We start from the raw sequence: 18,417 nt of genomic DNA, 5'->3' as shown, positions 1-18,417 counted from the left end.
ACAAGTAACATCAAAAAGATCCCCTGGGGGGTACTCACCTCGGGTGGGGGAAGCCTCCGGATCCTAATGAGGCTTCCCACGCCGTCCTCTGTCCCACGGGGGTCTCGCCGCAGCCCTTCCGAACAGCCGGCGACTGTGCCGACTGTCAGTTCAATATTTACCTTTGCTGGCTCCAGCGGGGGCGCTGTGGCGACTTTCGGCACGGAAATACCCGATCTCCGTCGGGTCCGCTCTACTGCGCAGGCGCCGGAAACTTGCGCCTGCGCAGTAGAGCAGACCCGACGGAGATCGGGTATTTCCGCCTACTTCGGCGCCGACAGCCGTCAGAGCGCCTGCGCAGGAGCCAGGAAGGTAAATATTACGTCACCGCTGCACAGAGGGCTACAGCGAGACCCCTGACGGATGGAGGACGGCGTGGGAAGCCTCATTAGGATCCGGAGGCTTCCCCCACCCGAGGTGAGTACCCCCCAGGGGCCGTTTTGTCGTTACAGTTCCTCTTTAAAGAGAAAGCGTAACCAAGAATTGAACTTCATCCCAATCAGTAGCTGACACTTCCTTTCCCATGAGAAACCTTTTCCTTTTCATAAATGGATCATCAGAGGGCTCTGTATGGCTGATATTGTGGTGAAACCCCTCCCACAATGTGATATCAGCACCACATCACACTGAGTGCCTTGTTGCATTGTGGGAAATAACAGCTGTTTCCAACTGCCAAAAAAAGCAAGCAGCATCTCCTTCCACTGACATCACCCGTCAGCAGTAAAAATGTCACCATGTGATAAAATGTCAGAATGTAAATCAGGGAGAGTAAAGATTTTACAATGGGCAAACACTGACAATCATTTATACATAATTGTAAAAGCTTCTTTTATTACATTATTTTCACTGAGATAGTGAAGCTTTTCTTAGAGGCCTTTGTAAAGATTCTACTAAAGGTAGGATAAAACTATAAATATGTATTTTACTGCTCATAGGAAAACTCCACATCTGCTACAGCTATTCAACACTATATCCATCTCCTTACTGTACCAAACAACAAGTACCCCAGTACATTGAGGGGCACCCTCCAAAGATACAATATTACCAAGCCTATGTAGCAGAAGAGTAAATTCAGTGAATATGCTTTGAGTGTATACTTTAGGTAGTCCCTCATATTACATAAAACTGGTAAGATTGTATAATCAAGATTGTGTCATTAGTGGACACCTTTATGTCCCCAAACTGACACTGTAAATTATGAATGCCTGGGTTGCAAGCTCACAGAAAGACCAGCGTGACCAAGCGTCTTTGTGAGGTGACACGCCGGTCGCCAGCTCCCGCTTTCTCCCCACCACCCAGGGTGATCGATGGATTCCATGATGCTGGATTGCCGCTAAGATTGACTTGGTGATGATGTATCTGTTCGGCTTGTGGATACAATAAACTACCACTCACCCAGGTGGAAGGTGTACATATCTTTTTTCTTATCTATTGATGATCCAGGATATGGACTCTTTCTTCCCAACATATGCATGTAGCACACATCGGGGATTCAAGCCACTACACAGCTAGACTACTACGTGGTGAGAGTGATGTTGCTTATTATACTTTATGCTGATGTTTTTTTATTTTAAATAAGGGAGTGCCACCTCTTCTGTTTTTCTTCTATACAAGCACACCTTTATGTCACCATACTGACACTGTAAATTATTAGTGCCTGGGTTGCAAGCTCACTGAAGACCAGCATGAACAAGTATTAACTGCCCTAGCACTGAACCAAAGATGGATTAAGGCAGAAGTTTGCTTGGTAGATGGTTGCCTTTCAACTCTGGTTTATTTTTACAGGCAATAACGGCCTTTGCTATAGCAGAACAGCAAGATTCTAGGACTGCAGGGGCTAGTTTATTCAGAATGCTATAAATATACCAGCTTGTTATACCGTTGATAGTGAAATCACAGTACCTTCGAAATCCTGCAGGATAACTCCTTCCTTGAAGGGTATGCTCTGCTTCTGCTGCTGGTCCAGCATGCTGTGAACTGTGATGAACTCTTCATCCAGAGCAAGTACATAAGGGAAAGACACTGCAGCTCCTATAACATTCTCCGACCAACGAACAGGGGCGCGCTGAGAGATCCCCGCTACTGTAGCAAACATTCCTATCAAAACAGCAACAAATAATGAGTTGTACATAAGTGTGGTGTGAAATTTGAGGTAAAAATATTAGCATCAGATGACTGGATAACTTGTCACCACTCTGCTTTGCACCATTAAAGGTTAACTGTAGTGAGAAGAATATGGAGGCCATATTTAATCCTTTTAACCAATACCAGTTGCCTGGCAGTCCGGCTAATCTATTTGGCAGTAGTAGCGTCCGATTCACACCAGAAACAAGTATGCAGCTAATCTTGTCAGAAACTGACAATGTCAGAAACATCTGATCTGCTGCATGCTTGTTCTGGGTCTATGGCTAAAAGTATTAGAGGCAATGAATCAGCAAGATCCCAGGCAAATGGTATTGCTTAAAAGAAAATAAATATGGCAGCAGCCATATCCCTCTCGCTTCAGTTGTCCTTTAAGTACTCCATGATGCCTTGAAAGGTTGGGGACTGTTCTGCTGTACCGGTACCTTAGCAGATTGTCTATCTTTGTCTCGGGCGCTCTTCTGTTTACCTCTGTCTCTAGACTCTCAAGAACTCTCCTGGGCTCCACTTGAAGTTTGAGGTAATAAGCATCAATGTTGGTTCTTGCTAATGTCACTAATAATGTTGGTCGCAGTGGTGATTAGGTATGGTCAATGAGATTCAAATAATTTTCGAGCTGATGCAACATTACGCAAACTTTGTATGCAAATTTATGCAGCTTGAACATGAACCAATCAAATCCTGCTGAGGTAAAATGCAAATTGTCCATTTACAAGCTGCATACATTTGCATAAAAAGTTTGCATACTCCTCCATCAACTTGAAATTTGCATCTCATTGACCATCACTGGTGATCAAAAATAAAGTTGTAAAGTCTATGGCAGGCTTAAGGAATTCTCCAGGTGCTTTTGCAGATTCGGAAAGAAGCTAGTTTGGTAATGTTGCTAATTGTGTCACATCTAGTGCCATGATGATATAGATCCTACTCCCTTCATTAGCAAGTCATAAATGGACATTTTTCCTATATAATTATTTATGTGAACAAGATTTACTTACCAGTCCTACCAACAACTGCTTATCTGGACACAAAAAGCATGCATTTGCATGCTGCACTTAACCTGAAGAAACGCCCACAGCGTGAAATGCGTCAGTGGGCTGAGCTTCGCACATGCCTGGTCGCCCCATCGGCTCCCAGCAGGGCTTAGCCTTATCCATGAGCCTCTAGGGGTTGAAACACCGGCGTGCAACATACAGGACACGGAGACCTAGCTGCAGGCTGTACTGGGACGCCAGTCAGCCGCTGGTCCACGCAGCAGACTAGCCGGCTGGACACAAGTTCCCCAGAGATCATCTAAAAGGGCCCCAACGCACATTCCAGACATGCCTGAGGATTAAAAGCTGCAGCGCAGTAAAAAGATCACGGACTGTCGGTGAGATCCATCTAATTATTAAGCATTACATCTGCCACTATATCATGCATGTCCCTGCCTTTCAGATGCCTTGCACTGACCTATGCGGAGTGTAGATGCTATTTTAGTATGGTGGAAGCTAACTAGGTGTTTATTATAACTCCTACTGAAGTCCTATTACAGGCTTTCAACTTGCGCAGCGCAGAGCACTAGCCAGGCTGTCTGGGGGTGATTGAGTGGGCTGAGAGTCGATGTGTGTGCATATTATGGCCGGCCAGAGATATTAAAGCGGAACTCCGCAATATCTCATCAAGATTTTAATGATTGTTTTTATATTCCTTTTGTTATACTAAAGCCTTATTCTACTTTGATTACACTTGATACCTATTATTTCTTATATTAGAGTGCACTCACCTAATCCTCCAGGTCCAGCCAAGAGAAACTCCTGTCTGCTGATCCTCTTAATAATGGGTCTCTTCTGCTCACTGGGATAAGGAAAGAGATCCTGGCAGTGTCCAGTATTGTAATTTAGTGTGACATAGCGACTGCTGAGAGCCAGGCACAGATATTGTCCATCTGCAGCTAGGGCATAGGCCTGTTCAGGTGTGGTCACCTCTCGAACCATTTGTACCCTTTCCTGCCCCACGCTGAAAATCTGTACTGTGCGCCTCTTGGAGGAGATCAGACAGACCTCTACACTGAAGGGGTCTCCACTCACAGGGTTCTCATTCAGAGTGAAACTGACAACCCCCCTGATCTTAGTTCCTGGAACAGGCTCTAGAGAGTCACTGCACAGCAAAGAAATAGTACTATCACACAGCACAAGTAGCCGGCCAAGGGCAGAAGCAGCTCTCAGTTCACATACTGGCTTCTTTAAACCTAACTGTTTCTGAGCTTGTCGAGTGGTTGTGAAACTAGTGTTGGAGTAATCTGATTGTTGAGCCACAGGAAGTGCAGCAGATTCGCTGACGTTCTCTTCCACCAGCAGAAGATGGTGAATGCAGCCATCACTGGTGCCAATGTACAGATCATGTCCAGAGCACTCCAAGCATTCAATCTGGATTCCAGCAGGGAGGTGTTCCTTCCCAGATGCACACACCAGTCTGAAGGCCTGCACACTCATGGCCAAAGAGAGGCCGTGCTCCAGGGCGTCCTGCAAGTGGAAAGCACAGTCAGCAATAGCAAAGGAAGTTATTCATTATAAAGTCACAATGTATTATCCATTTCAGTTATTTCACCAGTTGTATCAGGAAAGCATGAGAGAATAAAGCCAGATAACACTTCAATAGTGCACAGAATAGAATACCTTAGATGAAGAGCTAATATACATAAGAGTTAATTATTTACCTACATTATACGTCTATATATTGCCGACACATTGCCTACAAAGCATTAGAGAACCAGGGCTGTGGAGTCGGAGTTGGAGTCGAGGAGTCAGAGATATTTTGGGTACCCGAAGTTGGAGTTAGTGGTTTCAAAAACTGAGGAGTCGGAGTTGGATGATTTTTGTACCGACTCCACAACCCTGCAGAGAAAAGTGCACCATCTATAGCACTTTCTGTACTGTCAATATTCTCATGTCTAAATAATCAACAACTAGTTCAACAAATATGGTGGGAGGAGGCGCCTAAAAATTACTAAAATAATTAAAATCACTTTAAAAAAAAATAAGGTATACATTGGCTTACTTTTCAAAGATTGTACAAAAAGTATAAGTCGGAATACCTGTATGTGTTTATTAGTACAGAAATCGACACATTTGCAGATTTTCTTACACTTGGACAGCAACAGTGCTAAAATGTGTGGGCAATCAAGTAAGAGCGCCTCTTTAAGACATGGTCTTGGTTCTTTTGCTAGAATTTTCCAACTTGTACCAGTTGTTTCATCTTTGTGAGGTAAGTCAACAACTTTAATCATTTTTTAGGTGCCTCCTCCGCTCATACATGTTATATCACCTCTGTGTGGAAGTCAATTTTTTGTATGTATTTTTAATGTCATAAATACTTTTTGTTTTGGACTGCGACCACTACCATTTCTATATTACATGAGTGCAGAGTTGGGACGGGGGGTTATACATACAAGCACACATAGTGGTTGCCCATCCTGGCAACCAGGTTTTGTGAATATCACCTTTTCTATCATTTATAAATTAGTATAAAAAAAATACAACGCTATATGCGTCTCCTGGTATATCCTTGTTCTTTTTTGTGTTTCTCTAGGAAGGTCCTTGATGATCCAGTGCACTCTCTAAATTTTACTCATGTTAAAGACAGATTTCAGGTGGATATGAAAGACTTCCATTTCACCCAGTTATGCTTTTAGTAAAATGATTCAATGTATTGTTCAATACCAATCTGTCCTGAACATTACACTTCTGACTGGGAGAGATGGGCTCTAGCCACAGTGCTAACAAATCAGTGCTGATAGAATGCTCTAGCCCCAGTGCTAACAAATCAGTACTGGGAGAATGCTTAAAGTACTGCGCAAGTGTGTGGGCAAGTGAGGACCATGAATGGGATGCTCCAATGCTCCATAGTCAACAAACTGTGGTAGAGACAGCAGCTGACCTATACTACCTGAAAATAATGCAAGAAGAGAGCTCACGATCTGGCTATGCATGGGATGGGGTTTCTGAATACCAGCTATGCAGTGCAGGGGTTTCTGAATATCGTGAATAACTGAACACAATTAAGGCAACAAAAATAACAATTATATTGAACTTTTCTCCTGGCGGACTCAAAGCACCAGAACTGCAGTAGGAAGTAGCAGTGTTATGGAGTCCCAAGGTCTCCTACTGAATAGGTGCTGACTTACTGAACAGGAAGAGCTGAGATTCAAACCCAGGTCTCTTGTGTCAGAGGCTTAGCCAGTACACTATCCAGCCACAATTAGAAATCTACTGGTATAAAGTAAAGTTAGCTAAAGTCAATTTTAATTGTGCATTTAAGCAGATAAAAATGAAAAAAAATACACATATACAGATTCCAGTTTGTTGAAGTGCAAAATAAAAACAGCCCAGAGAGATGCATCCTATAGCTTAAAAAAAAAAAAAAAAATACATTATTGGGCAATATGTAGTTCTTGTCAACGCATCTTACTAGATAATACAATATTCATCAATCCTATAACTGATGCATTGTAAACCATTTCACATTTTATCGCTTCACTTTATGTTAGTACAGCCAATACCATAAAACAAACCCTGTTTACATATAGCAGATCCCAGTCGCTGGTTATCTCGCTACTTCAGGATGTAACATAATGGAAAACAAACAGTTGAGGGAAAAAAAGCATTACATATGGTCTAAAAAAAAAATCAACAGTGGCTGAAAAATCCTGATAGCATGCTTACATAGCTGTCTGCATAGTAATTTCTAAACACACTGCTGCACTCAGGTCTCTTTTAGCAAAAATGGACTAGCCCACCACGTTTTCACTGCAATTTTTGGGGATGTATTGGAATTTAGTCATGTGTAGGTTGATAATTTTCATTTCCATCAAATAATATGGCATGTTCTCGTTCTTAACACATTACCCAGACCATATGAGTAGTTATCCACCAGGATTTTTTTTTTCCAGACTGAAATCTGATATTCTTTCATAGTGTTACTTTAAGGTTGTGATTTGATAGGTCTTCATGTACCTGCGCACATCTTGTAAAATGTCCCAGCAGGAATCACACTGCATCAGATGAAAAACTGATCCCTTTTCCATTCAAATGGCTCAGTTTCTTACAGTGACATCAACTTTTCATCCAGTTCCATTTCCGGGTCGCCACTTGCTCAGTACCTACCAGAATCCTCATTCTCATTCCGACGCCACTGCTTGAATGCTCTCTCTGCACACTGTAAACGCCAGTATACAGATCCCAGAGCCCCAGCCCAAGCATCAGGCTCCCATTGGTTTGCAAAAGACCAATAGGAATCCTCCATGAGCACCAGGGAGGACATTCATTGGTCCACTACTCAGTGAGCCAATGAGAATCCTCCCTGGGGAGGGAAGGACTCAGAATGGACAGCAGCAGCTGTGGAGGACCCAATTGGATTGCGGCAGGTGTTTTGCTAAATGTACGCTACAAGGAGCCCAGTGAGAAGACACTGTCCATTATCATAAACTAGCATTGGTTCCATCAGCCTTTGTCGCCATCTGCTTCTGTCCAGTCACATCAGTTGTGCAGGACCCAAACTTGTATTCCACTTGTTAGAACAGAACGAAAGGCTCTGTTCCAAATAAACTGATGCAAACGGATCCTTTTGCTTTTAATCTGTTTGCATCTCTTCTGATTCCTTCTGTTCAGTTTTGACAAAACATTCTTATGCGCAGTGTGAAAGGAGCCCAACTGCTGACTGTGAATCAGACCGTAAAAGGCACTTGGCGCTGGATGCTATTATGCAACTGATTACCCCATAAACATTCAGGCTATGTTTCCACTAGTTGCGATTACGTTGCGGAAAATGCATAAACAAATTTGCATGCAGATGCGAATTCGTATGGGTATGTATGCGAATGTTAACGCGAAAATGCATGCGTTTTCACGTATTTCTCTAACTATACGATTTTAACCATGTGTACTTATGTGTGCGCTGTGCAAATTCTGATGGCTCTTCTGTGCAGAATTTTTGTGCACAGTCCTGTGCGCAGATTTTTATTGTGGTGGAAACAGGCCCATTGACTTGTACTTTCATGGGAATCTGCATGCAGAAAATGCAGGCCTCTGTAGTAGCGCATTGACAGCGCAAAACGGCGTAAGGCTATTCTGTGCCCACCACCAGCTCACAGCCTCCAACACCACGGTATGTGCAATCTTTGTTTCACATGAACTTTCTGATGTGTTACCACCTATTGAAAATAAACACAGTTGCCAGCAGTGCCGACTTCCGCAACTTCTGACTCCTTCAATTAGGACTATTTACGATCCGATTGCAAAACAATGGCAAATCGAATTTAATCGAATCCCGATCGGACAGGTCGGATTTAATCGGATTGTAAATAGAATCGTAATCGAATCGCACAAAGAATTGTATCGTGTAGATGGGGCTTAAGGCTGAAAATGTTGTTAGAGTCTTTTTAAATGTTGGATTGAAGGCAATATCATGCTATTGGATTCCCCATATTGTAGATGTTTTACGTCCAAGATTATATGAGAGTTATGTGTGAGAATTAGGTTATATGAGGATATGCTTTCATGACTGTGGAAACCGTAAACAGCAATTATATTCATTATTATGGTCTGGCAACAGACATGCTAACAAGGTCAGTGTCTCTTGTATATCCACTCATAGGATTTACATGTTTTTGATCTTTTATACTAATTGATAAAATAGTAAACAGGGTTTTTTTTATCCAATTCCCTAACTCAACTTTTTGATCATTTATGATTTACTGGATATCAGTGATGTACTGCTTGTCAATACCACATTTTCTCTTTTCTATAGATTTACTAGACATAAGACTTCACTGATTTTTTTTCTTTAGCTATTATATTTAATATAATATTAAATGTCCTGCCGCTCTCCATTATGGTTTCCCAGTGTCATATTTCTGCAAAATATAAACTCTTTCCTGTGTACTGAAGACCTTAACCACTTCTCTACCACAGGGTTTTTCACCTAACAACCACAGCAATTTTAACATTTCAGGGAGGCAAGGGTTAATGGGCTTAATGGGGGTATAATTTATTTTAAAAAACCCTCACTGATGCTGATCACTCACTAATGCTGTATTGGTTATCTGAGATCCTCTCACGAGTGATCTCAGTAACTGTAACAGCATAGTGACTGATTCAATGTTTACACACATTCTGAATGAATGAGCACTGTCATTGGCTTTGGCAGTGCTCATTCAAACTTGTAAGCACTTTGATTGGCTGACCAGCGGGTGCCGAACGCGGCCGCACATCCGCGTGCACGCGACCGCGCATCCGCGTGCACGCGATCGCGAACGCTCACAGCGGGAAAACAAACAGGAGTTGCCTATCTACGCCCCTGTGCCCCAGGTGAATTTTAAAGGGGCGTAGATAAGCGTGGCAAGGGTTGCTAAGTGGTTAAAGAGACACTGAAGCGAAAAAAAAATGATGATATAATGAATTGGTTGTATAGTACAGCTAAGAAATAAAGCTTTAGGAGCAGAGACATAAGTCTAATATTTGTTTCCAGTACAGGAAGAGTTAAAGAGAATCTGTACTCTAACATTTTTACAGCAAAAAGCATACCATTCTATTCATTATGTTCTCCTGGGCCCCTCTGTGCTGTTTCTGCCACTCTCTGCTGCAATCCTGGCTTGTAATTAACAGTTTTTGGCAGTGTTTACAAAAACTTATGTGATAGGCTCACATAAGCAGAGTGTGTGAGTCATACAGAGCCTGCAGGGGGCCTGCAGAGGGTGTGTATCGCTTCTATCCAATCACAAGCAGCCCTGCACATTCCACACATTCAAGCCTAAGGGCCCATTTCCACTATCGCGAATTTGCATGCGTTTTTCGCATGCAAATTCACATAGCAATACAAGTGAATGGGACTGTTTCCACTTGTCAGGATTCCTTTGCGTTTTTCTGTGCAGAAAAAATTTGCGTGGCAGAGCCATCAGAATTCGCATACCGCTTACCGCTATGCGAATCGCATACAATGTATTTAATAGGAAATTCGCATAGAAACAATGGAAAAACACACCAGCACTGCCATGGTTAAATTCGCATACATCGTCATCCATGCGAATTCGCATGAAAATTCGCATAGACCCGCATGCGAATTTTTACCGCGGCGATTCGCACCGCACAAGTGGAAATGCAGCCTTAGCCCGACAGAGCCAGAAGGAAACAGATTAGATCATATAACAGAGATAACACAGCCACTGTGCAATTAGGAAAGGCTGCAGTAAGCCAGAGCACATTAAAACAGGCAAAGGAACTTATAGGATAGAAGAACTAAGGCTGAAAATTTTGTTATAGAGTCTCTTTAAGGTGGCCATACACTGATCGATTTGCCATCAGATTGACCAACAGATAGATCCCTCTCTGATTGAATCTGAACAGAGAGGGATCGTATGGCTGCCTTTGCTGCAAACAGATTGTGAATCGATTTCAGCATGAAACCGATCACAATCTGTGGAGCTGCCGCCGCTGCCCGCCTGCATACATTACCTGATCTGGCCGGCACGAGTCCCTCGGTCTCCGCTGTCGTCCCTCCGCGCTCTGCTCTAGCTTCACTGAACTTCCTGTCTGGGAAAGTTTAAACAGTAGAGGGCGCTCTACTGTTTAAACTTCCTGCTGGGACAGGAAGAAGTGAAGCCTGCCGGACTCGGAGCCCAGCGGAGAAGGAGCAGCGGTGACACGTGCCGGCGGAACAGCTAATGTATTACCACTGTATTGCGTCGGTCGGGCATTCGAACGACGCTATCGACGCACTCCCGACCCGCCGCCAATCAATCGAAATCTTCCGCACAGACAGGGATTGATGGGAACAATCGATTTCGGTCAGACATTGTTCTTTCAGCAGCTAGAAGCTCACATTAAAAAATTCAATAAAGATCTTGTGATCCAATGTGACCAGAAGTTACTGAGGGATCGCGTAGCTTATAAGACAGGATCAGCTTATCGGTGGGGCTACCGTCCACCCAAGCCATTTACACCAAAGGGTGGGAAACCTAATCCTGCTCAAGTGCCTCCTATACAACCAACACCAGTTGAATCTGATTCTTCAGTTGCGAGTGGAAGTTCCGCTCCAACTGGTGATACGATCCCTCCTCCCCGTAGAAGCCCTAAAAAATACAATCTTAGACAAAATCTCAAGAGGGGCCAACGTCCTAAGCAAGGTAAAAATCCACCTGCAGGAGCTATTGGTGGGATATGTGGCGAGGGTTCGGACTTCACCCCGGGGGAGGACGAGAGCGATTGCCCTTCATCTGGGCCTTCGTCTTTTTTGGGATGAATGGGCTGACGGATGGGGGCGGTCGGGATGCCGACACCCCTGATATGGGTGGTACGGAGTTACAGGTAATCAACCTTACAGGTGAGGTACTCTCTGAATCCATGTGCTCACTTCTTGCTAGAGGCCTGGGGTTCTGCCCGACATATGATTCTGGTATCAAGTTATAACAGATATACACATTTTTGGACGTAAGATTCTTATGAGATTACTCCATGATAGTATTATGAGAGATGATTCATCATCTGTACCCAGAATCGAATTGTCTGGACAGGACCAGCAGGCTTTGACTGATTTAATTGATTTGCAGATGTGTGATGGCCCTCAGGATTTGGAGTATGACACCTTGGTTTCTATGCCGGATACATTGCCTGTGGCATATCATCCCACACTCAATGAGCTTGAACTCAGGAATAGATCGCACCGTATTCCGCCCTTCTCCACCAGCCCTAGTCTGAGAACCTTCGTCTCAGTTGCTGAACGTGATATCAAGCGCCTCTCTGGGAGGCATTCTAACTCTTATAATCTCTCGGCAGAGGAGCTTAGGCAGCAGACTAAATGGGAAATTAAGCCCTCCGATAAGGGGGGCAACGTTGTTGTCATGGGGGTGCAGGCCTACAGGGATATGTGTCTTGATATACTGGGTCGGCGGGACTGCTATGTGCGCGTCTCCGCGTCCAGGGTCGCCAGATGTCAAAAACAACTTTTTACTATTATTGATGACGCCCTTAGGCGCAGTGTTATAGGGGAGGACATTGTACATTTTTTGAAGGTCCTACATCCTATAACACCTACTTTTTATACTTTACATAAGATTCATAAGTCCAGGACGTGCCCTCCTGGCCGTCCAATTGTTTCCGGTCGTGGTTCCCTGACTGAGCGGGTGAGCGTGTACATTGATCGGCATCTTCAGCCTCATGTGCAGGCTCTGCCCTCTTATGTCAGGGATACCATGCACCTTTTGAGAATTTTGGGGGGGGGGGGGTTGTTCCCCCTGGAGCATATCTGGTGGCTCTGGATGTGGAGACGCTATACTCGAGCATCCCGCACGACCTTGGTGTTGCCGCTGTCAAAACTTTCCTGTGCGAGCTCGATATTAGACAAACGGCCCATAACATCTTTTTATTAGATCTATTAAGATTTTTGCTTTTGAACAACATCTTTGTTTTTGATGGGTCGCACTACCTCCAGGTGCAGGGGGCGGCGATGGGGACCACGTGTGCCCCTTCTTATGCCAACCTGTACCTGGGGGAGTGGGAGCGTGCAATTTTTTCGGACGAGGATCTTTCGATGTACCTGTGCCACGTTTTGATGTGGCACAGGTACATCGATGACATCTTCATCGTCTGGACAGGGACCTCTTGTGAACTTCGACAACTTGTCGATATTTTGAATAATAATGCAAAGAATTTACGTTTCACGATGACGTTCGATTGTAGAAAGATTTCATTTTTGGATATATGGGTCATTATCGATGACTAAGGCCGTTTGTCTACAGGCTTATACAGGAAGGAGACCGCTACGAATGCCCTGCTTAGGGCCGATAGTTTTCATCCTGGACACACCGTTAGGGGTATCCCTGTGGGCCAGTACCTCCGTGTTAGGAGGAATTGTTCCTCCCCTGATACTTTTGAGGAGGAAGCAACGATTTTAAGGTCATGGTTTAGGGACCGGGGCTTTCCTGATCGTATTTTACGTCAGGTATACCAACGAGCTCGCATGGCCGATCGAGGTGCCTTATTGGTTTCTGGCGGGTCCCGGAGGGACGATGCGGGCTGTGCACGTCTCTGTGTGCATTATTCAGCACAGTTTAAAGAGTTTACTCGGGTTTTGCAACGTCACTGGTATATTCTTACCAATGACCCTAAAACTGAACCACTTGTGACATCTGAACGTAAGATTACGTGCAGGCGCGCCGTCTCTCCGTCACCTGATTGTTAGGAGTCATTTTAGGGGCATTGAAGTCACACGCCCCCACTGCATTGTAACCGGGACATACAGCTGTGGTGGATGCACTGTTTGCCGGTTTCTGCTCATTGGGAGGGAAGTTGTTCTTCCCAATGGCCATCATTGGCACCTGCAACATTATGTTAATTGTAATACCCAATTTGTGGTCTACCTGTTGTTGTGTCCTTGTGGCGCCTTCTATATAGGAAAGACCGGACTTGATTTTAAATTTAGAATCGGTGAGCATATTGCTAATATTAAGAACATTGCATCCACCACACCGGTGGCAAGGCATTTTAGATCTGAACACAGTGGTAATGTTTCTGGCATTCGATTTGTGGGCCTCGATCGTATACACACCATGATTAGAGGTGGCAATGTTGATCGCCTATTATTACAAAAGGAGTCCCGGTGGAACTTTGAGCTGGAGGCCACAGAACATCCTGGCCTCGATGAAACGGTCGGCTTTGCGGCTTTTTTACCTAATTGAGCCATCTAGATCCCTGTCCTGGTCTGCTGTTTCACTGTGCCTCCCCGTCTCCTCTTATGCCCCCCCCCGTGTCTGCGGACCATGTTCGCTCCGATCTGGTGATTCCATTTGTCCTCCCCTGCAGCATTGCCGCAACAGCTGGCATGTGTGTGTGTATTTTTACTGTTTTTGAGTGTGCTGGGTTAGCACACTACTTGGACAGGGCTCTGAGTTTTTGCAGTTCTGTACTGTCCATACTTTATATTTTTGTTTATAATATGCCTTTTTCAACTCTGAGCCAATTTCATTAAGTTTTTCTGTACTATATGGGTATGTATGTGATCTGCATGCTTGGATTTAAATTGTATATATATATATATATATATATAGATAGATAGATAGATAGATAGATAGATAGATAGATAGATAGATAGATAGATAGATAGATAGATAGATAGATAGATAGATAGATAGATATCTATACATACATACACACACACTTTTCATATAAATATTTTCCTGTTGCTCGTGTATCGTCCCGCAAGCCCCTTTTCTCCGCCTCCACTATGCCCCCTCACCTGCGATGTTCCATCTCGCCCTTCCTGCCGGCTCCTTGTGTCCGGCACTGTGATTGGGTTCTTAGTATGGGCGGAGTCGTGCTGTGTGCCTGACGCGGATGTGTTTACGTGTGCGTACGCATGCGTGGCGTCTGATGCGGACATATTTACGCATGCGGACGCGTGCGCAGTTGGTGACGCGGCTCCTATAAGGGGCTGCGGGCGGTGCACGAGTTTTAGCCATGCCTCCCTTTGAAAAAGCCGGTAGACCCGGCGAAACATGTCAGGGCTGCCGGTGTGGTGTTGGCACCTCTCTGCTTTGCGGCCTGCCGCCCTCCTACCGTCCACATCCACCCCCTGGTGGCCTGGTGCATCCCTTCTCTGGAAAACAGACATTGGATGAGGACCCTAGCATTTACTTCAGACTGAGCACTGCCATAGCAGCCCTATGCCTTGGCTGGGATTCCATCTAATTTTTACAGCTTTTCATATCAGCACACTGGAATGGACAAACCTTGCTAAGCTGCTGGTCACTCCCCAAGCTGTGATGGGTTTGAGAGACCAGGCATTCTCCAGGAGCTAACTGGACTCCATTTTGCTGCATCAGGACTGGGTACAGTATATACGGTTTGCTCTGTGCTACATGTTCGATCTGTGCCTGCTGCAATCTTTGTTTGATCCATCTTTGCCTGCTATGCCATTTCACTGGACTGCTTGCTTGCATGTGCTGCATGAGCTCTCTGGTTCTTTGCTGGATATACAGACTTTGTCACCTTTTTTCCATCTGATCTGTCGTGGTCTGCCGATTGCAACAATTGAATTGCTTGACCTCATGATATATTATATTCGCCATTTTAAGTCCTTTTTGTTTTTTGAACTTTTATAGTGTGTCCTACTGCATAAGAGTCAGTTTCCGTAAGAGATTTTTTTGCCCAGGCCCAGACATGGCCGGTTGTTCTGGGTTCCCTGATCACACTAGGTGATCCTAGGTAGTGGTATGTTTGGATGATTGGATGTGTGCTGAGTGAGGCCTCTTGGTAGTTTATATTGGTGCTTTTTAATGTGTTTGATTAAGAATATTAATAAATTTTGTATTTTTTCACTACATTATTGATTTTGGTGATTTGTGACATATGCCCTCCAAACCCCCTTTTTCCTTTACTTTTACGTTTTATTGTTCTTTCAACGTTTGCGCAACAATTTCACAGCAGATTCGAATCACAGTGATCGAATCTGCTGTATATCGGCGGGAAAATCGTTAGGTGTATGGGCCCCTTAAAAGAAACTCCAGTTATTATCTATGCAAATAGCCATTGAGCTCTGCGACTTTGAAAGTCGTGGAGAGCTCTGACTTCTGATTAGGTTATCTCAGCTTTATTGTGTATTTATTTTGCAGAAAACAGTTCAGGACAGGTCAAAAGTTAACTGCCTGTTCTGCAAAAACTTTTAGAATGCTGATTAATGTGTAAACTGCAAGTATTAGAGAATGATGCAATGTTATAAAAAAAAAAAAAAGCTGAAAATAAAAATATGAGAATATTTGCCAATGTTCTAGTAATTACCCCTGCTACACAACCAATTGATGATATAAAAAAAAAATTCCGCTTCAGTGTCTCTTTAAAGTGGATCTGAGATGAACTTTTACTCATTGCATAATTGTGTTCCTTACATATAGTTTATAGGGCATTCCTCAAGCCAAATACTTGTTTTGTTTTGTTTTAATACCCTAATTTCCTATAAACTAAACAAGCCACACCTTCTCCAGAGTGCCTTGGCGCTTGCAAGGGATTGTGGGATTTCAGTCTGGGCAGGTGAAAAAGGTGTTACTAGCTATAGATTTCAGAGGCAGAGTTGTCACAATCTGAGAGCTGCAGTGCAGATACAGATCAGTTGCCTGTGTAATGGAGGAGATGAGATAGTGGAGTTTTCACAGAATATGCAGATTAGCATGCCTAGATACAGATAAGCTTGCCTGTGTGTGTAATTGTGTAATAGTGACAAGCAGAAAACATGTCTGCTCCCATTGTATCACAGGAAAAAATATTAATATACTGTTGAAGCTGTTTGAAGATAGATTTGCTGTGTAAACTATCTAAACTTTAGATAAGATATATAGACAAGTCACTTGTTATATTTAGTTTTTCATCTCGGATCCGCTTTAAGCCCAATTTTTAATGTTGTGTTCACCAATAATTGTATTCAGTCTCGATATACTCAGGGTGGATGACTGGCCGATTAGTATTCACAGCCCACAGCTTACTTGTTGCCCAATAAGCAGGTATGTTTTAAGAGTACATATAGATGGATCAGTTCTCATCCTGCTGGTGGAGATACAATGCAAATCACCAACATCCCAGATATAATAACTCACAGCACACAAACAATAAGTGTCTAAGCTGGAATGGCAAATCCTAGCTAAACATTACAAAATCTGTCAGAGATGGTAGCGGTTATGTCTTAAGCCGCATCTACACGCGTAGATGCGGCCGCGATGTTCCTTATCAATGCGGCTGATGCAGCTCGACTGATAAGATCCGACAGGACGGATGTTGCTTCCGCCGATTCCCCGCTCGCTCCCCGCGAGGGGACAATGGCAGGGAATCGAGCGGAAGATAAGCAGCGGCGGGGAATCGAATGCGGCGCACGCGGAAGAGGCGACCCGGTGGCTAATCGAGCCGCCGGATCGCAGCCTCATCTACCCGTGTAGATGAGGCTTTAATGAGCCCCAATTAAATCAAGATCACCTATGCAAGAACATTCCAGTGCTCGTACAGTGCGAATGGACAAATCAGAATCCACACAGCATCACTAAAAGCAAACACAGACGTGGGAACAACATTAAATTCCATGCTTTCAAGATCTATGATGGGAATAAAATCAAGGACCTCTGTGTGGAAAAGCAGCAGAGTAAACCATTGCAGCCTCTGATTTCTAATAATTAAAGATTAAATAGTTACAGGCTTCTAATAAAACACCGGGAGTGACTTTCAAACTCTAACAACCCATAATTTTGCAACAAATGAGGCAACATGAGACAAAACAAGATGCTTCTATTGCAATGTGAAATAAGTCACTGGTGTGTCTCCAAGTAAGGTTAGGTGAATAGGCAGCTCTAAATATTTGTGGGGGGGGGGGTCCAGGGGAGAGGAAGGCACTTTCCCTTTGGGCCACCAGCTTTCCACTAAAAAGAGCTGCTTGGGGGCGATCTGCTAATAGGACCGGTTATTAATTCAGCCATTGCTCTCTTGCGACTTCCTCACTACTAAGCAGCAGCACCCAAGACCACTACCTCCCCGGCCTTGCCTCCATCTTAGTGATTGTGGAAGAAAGGGTTGTTGGACCTCTGTACTCGACAGAGGGAGCGATCTTGGCAATACCGATGTAAAGTCTAGACAAAGTATGTTAGTTGGTGCTGCTCCTTTAAAAGCCACTATGGGTGGTGAAGATATTTGTAAAGGACAAGGGGGGAAAAGGAGGGGGAGAGCGCACTCAATCGACAATTTGAGAAAACTGATTAGCCAACCGTGGAATAATCTCACCTGAGATTCTTGCCGATTAGCCCATATACATCTTAGTGATTGAACAGTTTGAGGGAGGTGGAACTGGGAAGGTTATGTTCTCAGCAACTGCATTATAGACGGAAAGCAACACGGTAGCCAGTAACAGGTGAGTGACAGTGTGATCTGGCAATCCTCATCATCCTTCATTGTTAACCTCCCTGGCGGTATGAATTGTGCGGCTGCGCGGCCGCGGGAGGGTTTTTCTCACCTTTTTTTTTTAGCATGTAGCTAGCCTAGCGCTAGCTACATGCTTCCCCCCTCCCTGCGGCGTCCCCACGTACCGTTAGATTGCCGCCGGCGCCGCTTGCCCATAAGGAAATCCCGTTCTGAACGGGATTTCCTTGAGGGCTTCCCCCGTCGCCATGGCGACGAACGGAGTGACGTCATCGACGCCGTGACATCACAGGGAATCCCGATCCACCCCATAGCGCAG

The 18,417-nt window shown here is 44.3% G+C and overlaps 1 protein-coding gene across 2 annotated transcripts in view; it reads right to left on the bottom strand.

The window, feature by feature from the left end:
- TGFBRAP1 (transforming growth factor beta receptor associated protein 1) overlaps positions 1 to 18,417 on the bottom strand; it is a 68,355-nt gene that overhangs the window by 40,987 nt on the left and 8,951 nt on the right. For both annotated transcript variants that reach the window (XM_068268235.1, XM_068268234.1), the window contains exons 2-3: positions 3,944 to 4,682; positions 1,942 to 2,136 (exon numbers count right to left, since the gene is read on the bottom strand). In XM_068268235.1, coding sequence (XP_068124336.1) covers positions 1,942 to 2,136; positions 3,944 to 4,652 — 904 coding nt within the window. In that variant the 5' untranslated portion in view covers positions 4,653 to 4,682. The remainder of the gene's footprint in view (positions 1 to 1,941; positions 2,137 to 3,943; positions 4,683 to 18,417) is intronic.

The sequence above is a fragment of the Hyperolius riggenbachi genome, chromosome 2 (assembly GCF_040937935.1).
Source record: "Hyperolius riggenbachi isolate aHypRig1 chromosome 2, aHypRig1.pri, whole genome shotgun sequence".
Taxonomy (NCBI): domain Eukaryota; kingdom Metazoa; phylum Chordata; class Amphibia; order Anura; family Hyperoliidae; genus Hyperolius; species Hyperolius riggenbachi.
Note: the sequence above shows the minus strand (reverse complement) of the source record. Positions and strands in the feature narration are given on the sequence as shown.